The 10,295-nt window shown below is 37.3% G+C and overlaps 1 protein-coding gene across 3 annotated transcripts; it reads right to left on the bottom strand.

Annotated features, from left to right (window-relative positions):
- Positions 1-666: 666 nt before the first annotated feature.
- On the bottom strand, positions 667-9,726 carry cdadc1 (cytidine and dCMP deaminase domain containing 1). Of its 3 annotated transcripts, none has more exons than XM_023330001.1 (11): positions 9,520-9,726; positions 8,775-8,875; positions 8,501-8,678; positions 6,925-7,222; positions 5,933-6,139; positions 5,738-5,835; positions 4,416-4,465; positions 3,918-4,087; positions 3,639-3,832; positions 2,861-2,909; positions 667-2,768 (listed from the first exon to the last, which is right to left on the bottom strand). In XM_023330001.1, exons 1-10 carry the CDS (start codon positions 9,611-9,613, stop codon positions 2,881-2,883), a joined length of 1,419 nt encoding a protein of 472 aa, XP_023185769.1. In that variant the 5' UTR covers positions 9,614-9,726; the 3' UTR covers positions 667-2,768; positions 2,861-2,880. The 3 variants fall into 3 exon arrangements, with proteins under 3 accessions (XP_023185769.1, XP_023185768.1, XP_023185770.1); XM_023330000.1 differs by having other exon boundaries at positions 3,643-3,832; XM_023330002.1 differs by having other exon boundaries at positions 3,643-3,832; positions 8,775-8,910; positions 9,520-9,596.
- Between the last annotated feature and the right edge of the window lie 569 nt (positions 9,727-10,295).

Below are 10,295 nucleotides of genomic sequence, written 5' to 3'. Positions count from 1 at the left end.
CCTTCAGTCCAACCTTATAAGTGGAGATTCATTGTTGATATTACTATTATAAAATAACTTGTAATTAAGTATCGGCAAAGATGTAAATGTAATTTTCACAGGAGGCGGAGCGTTGTTGATAGCAGCTGCTGAAAGTAACTAAAAATTTTATTTTTAATGTAACTTAGTTACTTTCCAAATCAATTAATCAGTAATCTAACTAAGTTACCTTTTCAAGGAGTAATCAGTAATCCGATTAAAGTAACTTTTTCAAAGTAACTATGCCATCACTGCTTATGTGTGTATGTATTTCATCTTAAGTTGGGATGTACCGATTGCAGTTTTCTGGCTGATTACCCATCTTTAAAAAGCCTTAGCTACTGATTTTGATTTTGGCCAATACCAATATTTTTGTCTGAAATGTAGCAAGAAAGTCGCTGAGTTGGCGACAGCAGGGTCACTACTAACGAGTGACTAGTGCAAACGTGCAGACATGACCTGTTGGGCTGGTCTATCAGTCAAACCTCTCTCTGCAGAGCAGAACAGTGGCTAACTTTAATACCTTTGTTGAGGTAGATAAAATCGGTGGATAAGATTGGCTTCACATATCGGCCAATCACCAATACCTCAAAGTTAAGGTAATCGGGGCTGAAAAGTCGACCAATAAAAAACCTCAAGAGAGTCGAATTTGAAGAAGGAATTTATTTTTTCAGAATCAGAGTGAGTCGAAGCATACATCCAGCTGAACAAAAGAAAGACTTCATAAACATCTTCCACAGCCCACTTCAACGGCTGACGTGGGCTGTAGAAGATGTTGAATGTGGACTTGCTCATACCTAATATATTTTACGCTCTAACGGAATCAAAAATGTTGCGACAAAGCACTTGTTTGTTGTACCTTTAGAGCACAGTATTTGAAGAAAGTTAGATACCACGTTCTCGTTTTTTTTTTTTTTATGTCGCAAAAGCCAAACTCGGGGAAAGTTTCTACAAGGGTGTGTAGACTTTTGAGAGTAACTCTACACAAATTTAAATATTTTAAGCATTTACTTCTTTTATTTGTGTTTTTAAGTAAACTTCTGATATGTCGCCCGTATCAGAAACCGTCACGGTTTGTGACGATTCTGAGTTACAGCTGAAGAAAACCCAAGTTCAAATTACACAAGGAGAACTAAACAATTTATTTGAACTGTTAAATGTTCTAGAGTGCACAACAATGACTTGTGGCTTACCAGGAAGGATAATTGTGGTAAGCATACTGCATAAATAGAAACAAAAAAAATACTTTATCCTCATTACTAGTGTGACAGGAAGGTGGGCAGAAAGAGAAGAGGAAGACAATCAGAGGTCGGGGATTAAACCTGAGGACTAATTCCGGGAGAAAGTGAATTTTGGGTTTTCATTAACTGTAAACCACAGTTATCAAAATAAAGATAGGGAGCTATAAAGAGATAAATGCTTGAAATCTTTAACCAATAGAATGAGTTTCACATTTTGAACAACATAAACTTTTTCGTACAGAGGCATAATTTTACAAGCTGAAAACTAAAAGGCAAAAAGGTTTAAACAAATCACAATGAAATCCCTTTCATTACAAACTTTTCTTTACATGTCAATGTAGCATTTTGGTTTCACAAAGCTGTTTTTCTTTTATCTTTTCAGATCCAAAACTTGGTCACTGGTGTGTTCAAACTTTGAAAGTCACATCTGTTTACACAGGCAACATTGAGCTTCTTTGTCTGAACTATGGACAAAAATACACATAGCGAGGGATTAAAATAGAAAATAAACTTTATGTATTTAGACATTCTGTAATAAACTGTCAAATAAAAACATCTGGAAATAGTGCAATCTGAATTCCTATAAATTTCCGTCAAGTCTCTGTCAACAAGTCTCACCACGTTTAGCATCCATTCTCAACCGCTTAGTCCTCTCATATGGAAATATAAAACAATTTCACTTTATATTGCTTCTTGCATATATGACTAACTCCTCATGTTGCTGTGGTTACTACGTTGTCCCAAATGTTCAAATAAATTGTAAAATTGTTCGTTCATCTTCCCCCTTACAGGTTTCTTCTGTTTTTTATTTTTCTTGACACACTGAAAATTTTTAACTGAAGCATTTAACATTAGACAAGAATAATCTAAGTAAATAAGTAAGTAAAAAAAAAAAGATTGAAGAATCTCAAAAAGCAACTCCTCATGCTCTGCTCTGAAGGAATTAAAGAACAGATGAGAAAGTTATTGACGTCTGTCAAGACTGGAAAAGGTTACAAGGCCATTTCTTAGGGTTAGATTTCTAAACGAGGCGTTTGGAGGAAACATGGAACCTTTTTAAGGGTAGCCAATCTATCAAAATGACTCCAAGACAAAAAAGAGTCAGCCTCAGATTTGATATATATATCTTAATGATCCCCAAGAATTTGGACAAAATATTTTGTGAACTGATGAGAAAAAAAGAGGATATTTTTAGTGGACTACCAAACATGGTGGTGGTAGAGGTTACCTTTGCTTGATGGGATCTGAAACATTGAAGTGTGACAAAAAAGCAAGAAACATGAAATCTGTAAAGGAGGAAATACTTTTTGTAGTGGTGCAGATTTTACCATCAGCAAATTATTCGCCCCTCGTATAACGTCTGTGGAATGGAGCTCATGCACAGGCTAGTCCGTCCTTTACTAACTAACGTTCAGCTGCCAGAAGGTGAACTCTTGGTGTTCTCGGTGCACAGCTTCTTATTTCCGTACTCCTGCTCAGTCTGCCGGCCGTGCTTCCGAATACAACCATCTAGAGAAACGACGAGGTCACAGTGTTTCACGTAAAAAAACATAAAACACAGTTAAAGTGAAAAAGCACGAGGATAGGGAGCTGTAACTCACTTGCGAGATGAGAAGACGATTCAGGAGGAATAGATGGGTTCCTTTGCCACTGTGAGAAAATAAATATCTTACTTTACTCCTTAAAGCAACAGCATGAAAAATATGTTTTGTACATGTTGTGACAGTATGCAGTAGTATGTCAGATAATCTCTGAAAAGTCTCCTTGTACTAACTGCACAAATACACCACTCAGTCAGAAACAACCAATCAGGACCAGGAGGCGGGTCTTGGTGCTGTCAATCAGCTTGTGTTACTGGCTGATCACATCCCTCCCCTGGAAGCCTGTTGCAATAAGCAATTAATCAATTAATTGCATGATATATTAAAATAAGTTGGCAGTTTTTTTCTGATGGTTAACATTTTGTGAAAGGTCAGTTTTGCTTGACATCATAATCCACTACATGAATGGCTTAGATTGTAAATGATTTTTATTTCTGTTTTATTTATTGTGTTTGGTTGTCGGGATTAACACTTTTCCTGTAATGTTCAGTTGTTTCTCTGCCATTAGCACTTTTAGCAGCGAGTACACGAGGGTGATTGACAGCGCTAAGACCTTCCTCCTGTCTCTGATTGGTTGTTTTTGACCGGGAACGGTGCTTTTCTTCAGATGACAACAGCACAAAGGGTGGAGGAGCACCATCTTTTCACAAATTATCTGACTCAATTACACTGTCATGACATGGTGACAGTTTTAACAAATATAGAAAAAACTTTTAAAAAAAAGTTACATACTGCAGCTTTAAAGGGAAAATAAATATTAATTCTCTCTGATACTAACTTACAACAAACTTGCTGATGTCCTCCAGGGTGCTAAATCTCAGGTAGGAAATGTCCCCCTTGTCTTTGTCCCTGTCCTGGTCTGAGGTGTAGATGTGTGTAATTCCAGCCCCTCTTATCAAAGGGATACACTCGTCACATGGACATTTGGTCAGAAACATCATGGTTAGCTCCTCTGGTTTGACGTCTCGCGTCCTGAAAACACAAAGACGGAGGAGACATCTGTCAGTTAACAGAGACAAATGAGACTTGACATTCAGGTGTGGTTAAACGAGCTGACCTGAAGGTGAGGGCGTTCTGTTCTGCGTGGATGATGTATCTGTATTTGCGTCTCTGACGGTCCTCCTGTGTACAGTCCATTTGGGGGTACGCTGCGTACTCTGAGCCTGCAGGGTAGCCGTTGTACCCGCAACCCACCAAATCCAGGCAGCCTGTTCCTCGACAGCCAGCCTGAGAGGAGGGAGGTCAAGATATATATTTTTAATTTGTGATTGGAGTATCCCTTACTTTTAGGAACTGGTTTACAGACTGAAATTCAGTGTAATGGCGCCACCTGCTGGAAAAAGACATAGCAATCACTCAAGAATTAGGACACTTGAATTATTTACCTGCTTCATAGCACTGCATTATGAACTGTAAAAACTGAACCTAAACACATTAAAAAATAATAATAATAATAATTACAATTTAGAGTTTCCATCGCACAAAACAGTGGTAACGTTTTATTGTAGAGACTAATGATTTATGTTGAAATAAAAATAAAAAACGGAGTTCTTACCGACCGCCCTCTCGCCCAGATAACAGCACCCACTCCCACTTTTGGATCCTCTGGAACGATGGAAAAAAAAAAAAAAAGTGGTTAAAAATAGACCAGTCAGACATCAACACTGTAGCATAACTACGTTCTAATCATGTTGTTTTAGAAATATATCCTGCAAGCGTCCATGAATATTTTAATACCTAAAAACTTCTATTAATTTGTGTATTAAAAATATTAGAGGTAATAAAGCTGAATTTTGTGGAAATGTTTGTTTACATCAGTACTTAATTTAAAAAACGTTTAGCATGTATAATATATAGATTTGTCACACACAGAGTGATATATTTTTGTTGCTTTAGATCATTATGGCTTAAAGCTTATGGAAATCCAAGAAGGAAGCTGTACCATGTGCAACCAGCAGGGGGCCCTGTTGGACACAGCAATTTAGTAAGAAAACTATTATTTCTTAATACTTTATCTTTTGTTTGTACAACAAATGACAGAAAATGAAATTGTGTAAATTGCTTAGAGTAAAATTCTATTATCTGTGTAATAAAGTGTCTTTATTTTAACAACTCTTGCTCATCAATAATGACTAAGGACTTATTTTCCAACTATTTAGCTAGTTGAGAATTAAAAAGCAAAGAGTTGACCAGGCAACTTGCTGTCAAAAGTAAACACTCATACTGAAATGCAACAGAGCTTTAACTCAAATCAAGCATCCTGTTAAACCAGTCTAATTCTTATTACATAATCAATACCAGTCATAACTAGGTTAGCACATGATCGCTAAACTGAGGGTGTTCAAAGGCGGGCATGGGATCATTTGCGGACTGATTTTGTACGGCTAAATAAGAATTAATTTAATAAACTATGACTTTTATATTAAAATTTACTTAGAAAAATTTTGGATGGAACTCAAGGTGATCATTATTTTTACCCAGCTTTCTGATTTCCTTCTATTTTCATGGTAAATATGACCACATCTACGCATTAAAAGTATACCGTGGTGCATCCGAATATAATTTTAATTAATGTATTAAAAACAATGTATTGTTTGTATCAACAATCCTGTTCCAAAAAGAAAAAAAAAATCTGATTACTTTAGTTGCTTAATTAAAATAGTTAACGCTCAGTTTATTGTCGTATAGCTAAAATAAAATCACATTTTTTGGTGATTTTAATTTTTAAAAGTATGCTTTTTTTTGGTCCATGTGATTAGCACCTCTCCTCTATAGTTACATTCTAAGTTAAGTTGTTAATACTACTCTGATATAAGAATAATCTGCTCTAAATCCCTCCATGCTCTGAGTTGTTTTCTTCAGTGGAGTCAAACCAACCTGTCCTGTATGCCAGTAGCCTGGCCTGGATGATGCAGTGGCGAGCCACCTCTTGAGACACGGCCCCTGGATGAGGAGGCGTAGTTGCACAGTTTTCTCTGAATCACAAAAACCTTTATTAATTACCAAAAAAAAAAAAAAAAACCCAACAACTTAAGTACCTAGTTTTTGGTCAAAACAAAATAAGTTCCCAACCTGTAGAAGCCATACTGGTGTTGAGGGAGCCCTGCAGCCACAGCAGCTAGAACCTCCACCAGCGCCGCCATGTTGTTCCTCAGGTTGGAGAAGTAGGGCTCCACACAGAGGTTCTCCAGGCCCATTTGGATCAAAATCTCCTTATGTTGCTGGGATGTTCCAACCAAGAACTTGCTGGAAAATTCTCTGAAGTGCCTTAGACGTTGTCTGGAAACAAATTTAGTGTTATAAACATCAAATTGTATGTTTTGCAAATGAAACAGAGTCCAACCTGTGATTTTATTTTTTACTTTTTACAGTGTCCTTGTCCTTTAGATGGGACATTCATTTGGACGCCTGGTAGTGTCTGATAACCACTGATGAAGAACAAGCATCACTTCACAACCTCTACATTTAACATATCAGAAACAATAACAACAAAAAAGAAAAATAGTGGCTAAAATGAAAGTAAAACTCTTCATTTGTATACTAATAGTTAATGCATCCTTGACAAATGTCAGGTTGTTGGAATATGATAAAATAAAACTGATATCGAATATTTTTTGAATTAATGCGCAAATCTTTAAGATCACTTTCATCAAGCTGAACAAACATTCTCCTGAGGTTTTGGAAGATTGTAGGCAAGGCTGGATGTTTTGTGTTTTTAGAAAGTATATGTTTATGGACGAAAATGCCAGTAAATATAGAAATAAAAATGAAAGAAAAAATTATTTTATTTCTATATTTCATGCTAATTTTGGCAGGATCGTTTACTTGAATTATTATTCAGTCTTCAATGTCTTATGGTATATAAATAATGTGGAGAATTTTTGTAACTCTTTTCTGACTGGTAAGTTTTGCATTGATCCTGTCCAAACTTTTGCAACTCGTTGAACTGTGCAGAATCTACATTGTATATACATACTATATATATATATATATATATATATATATATATATATATATATATATATATATATACATTTGATGTATGTTCAGTGCAGTGAGTTTACCTGTTGAAGAGTTCCTGTTCGTTCAGGCCTGGGTCATCCTCGGCCGTCCTCTTCATGAAATCGCTCTCCCTAGACGTCTCCTCAACAAACTGCAGCTGGCCGAGCGCCAGCGGCTGCAGCAGCACGCAGATGTGAGGACGGCTGTTGGACTTCAGCTTCTCTACTGCAACTGCGTCCAGGACAACGTCTTCTGTCACAGAGAGCGACGTGCTGCTGGCGTTTGTTTGAGTTGAAGACATGGACCTCAGCATGCTGATCTCCGGATCCCCGGGCCAAAAGGAGATCTGACTGACTCCAGCTGAGGGAGAGAAAAAGCGGCAAGACAATTCCAAAGTTCAGCGTGTTGCCAGCGTACAACAGTCCCTAATAAAAGCCAGCATAGAGATAACATTAGTGTAGATTAAACTACCAAGACAACCCTCTTCAAATTCTGACACAATAAAATAACATCTTCAGATGGTAATTATAGAATAAATAAATGAAAACCGTTGATTGCTATTTTTATTGCTCTCACGTATCTATGTTATTTAATGTAACAAGTATGTTGTGTTTTCGTCTGAGTATTGGTTTGAAATTTGACAGAATTGAAAACAGAAACTACGTCTATGGCAGATAAATTAAACAGAAAGCAAAGCATATTAAAATGCAATATCTGTAATTACTGCTGCCCTTAGCTACACACTTCTTTAGTTTTCTTTTCCACAGAAAGCATTCTTCTGATTGACTGTGTCTAAACCACTCCCGTAGTTATTGTTGCAGTGTGCTGCCCTTTGTTTTCTCTTTAATGGAAAGTTCTTCTCACCTAGTGATGTGTTTTCCATTGCTTTGTTTTCTGGAAGAAATGATCGATACAGCTACTCCAACCATTATCTATATCTACTTAAGTTTTCTTTTATATACTTTGGTTTTTCTTTCCCAAAGAGAAAAGTCCTGGGTCTGCTTGACTACATTTCTTCATAAGCTGCAGCATTTATTTATTTGCTGTGTTGCTATATCTTCCCAAATTGAAACCATTAATGGGTATATTGATACATTTATGTTTGGTTTGATTATTCTGTCCTTGCTTGCTCTAGAATCTATTTTTGTAGACTTTTATAATTGATGATTTCATCCAAAATATGTTACTGTGGAGTAGTCTCTGCTCTGTGTATTGAGCTGTTAGGATGTCATGGGACTGTCTAAGGCAACCGTTTTCAGTCAGAGGCCTCTTTAGATTGCTGCAAGCCTGTCTGCTACTGGAGATCCTTCCAGTCCACAGCAACTCTTTGAAGATACTTGGATGACAACATTTAATTTCCCTTTGGGATGAATAAAGTATTTCTGAATTGAATATGAAGGTAAATAATTGTATGTTTTTGATACTTGCTAATGAGAGGGAACTGTAGTAAAGTCAGCTGCACTTCCTTGGATTTGTATATGTATGTTTTACTCATCATGGGCGACTCAATACGTCCAACTAGACACTATGTACATATTTGAATCTGACACCACGATTACAATGCATAGAAATATATTAAACTGTTAAATTTTGAGAAAATATGAGTCTATATTAATCAGTCTCAACTGTCTTTCTCACCATTTATGATCATCTTAAGGCAAGTGGCACAAGGTCTCCTGGAGAAGTAGAGCTGGCAGCCGGCCAGGTTTGCCCCATGCTGGATGATGGCTCCTTGTGCTGCGTGAAGGTCAACTCCAGAACAGTGGAGTCCCAAGATTTTCCCTTGATGCACCACCACCAGACCAGTACCACGGATCTGAAATGGAGAACAGGCATTAAAAATGTTCTTCACGCTCTGGTGTGTGCACATCAATGTTCAAAACATCTATCTTTGTGCAGCCTTTACACTGACCTGACTGCTTTCACTGTCCTCAGGTTGATCCCGAGGGAACACCTCCATCCACAAGCTCAACAAGGTAAACAGATTCACCTTTGACAACCTGGGGTCGTGACCTTGGTGATGACACCATATGTTTATAAAAACAATACTGGAACGAGTTATCGCTGTAATTCTTTAACACTGCTGGTAAAATGTGCAAAGCTGACAGAGACATAACCAAGACAATTAAAACTAGAAATGTTGCATCTCCTGTGACGACACTGCAAAGTGTGAATGCTGAATGCTTTCACACTTTGCAGTGAAAATGGCAACAGCGTTTGAAGCCGTCCCCAGGTTTTAGAAAGCTTTTTAGAAACTGGGTGACTGATTGTAACTAGTTAGACTTTGTAACTTTTCACAGTAGGCGTGTCATTACGGCAATTTGATATATTCTGTTAGTAAATATGTGGATTTTCTGCAATATAGAATGAGAATATGATCCTGGTAAGCAATATAAACACATAAACCAGCTAATTTGGAAGTATTACTCTGTAAAAAACAGTACACTGTAATATTGTTACAGCGTAGTATTGCTATATTACACTGAATGACATTTAAAAGCTATGCTTTTAAAACCATACCTTTGAAAAGCAACCATTTAAAAGCTATAATTAACTTTAGGTGTCACTCTCTGTGTCTTTAGTAAACCGGCTGTTAATGGCATCACAAGACAGAAACCTTTGCTGCTGAAACATGAAGCCTCTTCCATCCAGCTCACCTTGTACCTTGCTGTCAGTTTGGGTGCTGCTGTCTTTCGTTTCTCGGCACGGCCCAATCCGGACCGGTTCGGTTCGGTTCCATGTACCGTCCATTCGGAAAGTAAACCAGGGAGCAGTAGATAGATTTCGTTTCTATCGCAGTTGCGACAGGAGGAAGACTACTTAGGGTATTAACGTGAACCCTGCTTAAAGCGTACAAGACGGACTAGCGCCGGTTCCGGTTGCTTCTTTCACAACAAGAGCTGTTACCGCTAACAACCGTAGTTACATAAAACTTTGCTCCAATTTTCACAGCGGAGTACAAAAATTAAGAGTTACATTAAAGTTAAAGTTGCCTATAAAACTTACTTCAAGTTTAAATAACCCACTAACATCAACATCTTATTTTTGTCCGACGATTAGTGGCACTTTGCGGTTGATTTCTCCTAACTTGACTAATTTGGTCTACTTCCGCAAACTTCCCGGATGTCTTTCCTTAGGCTGACCCAGTCCCACGTAAGCAGTTCCGCCATATTGTGAGTGGCTTTTAACTCAACTTTTTGCAACTAAAAAGTCAACTCAGTTCAATCCAATCATACATCCGTTCCAATTGACGCTAGCAATTCCAAGAAATTCTTATTTACAATAAATTTTTCAAAGAAACTGATAACTTTAGAGTAGATTGGTGTCTGAAACAGATCAAATGTTAGAGCTGAATTAAAAGGTGATTCAGTTACATTAGTTCAAGGGTGTGGCCATATTTTGTAACTTTCATATTTATCCTGACATTTGTGTT

The sequence above is a fragment of the Xiphophorus maculatus genome, chromosome 24 (assembly GCF_002775205.1).
Source record: "Xiphophorus maculatus strain JP 163 A chromosome 24, X_maculatus-5.0-male, whole genome shotgun sequence".
NCBI lineage: Eukaryota > Metazoa > Chordata > Actinopteri > Cyprinodontiformes > Poeciliidae > Xiphophorus > Xiphophorus maculatus.
The sequence above is the reverse complement of the archived record's forward strand: the minus strand, read 5'-3'. Positions and strand labels throughout refer to the sequence as shown.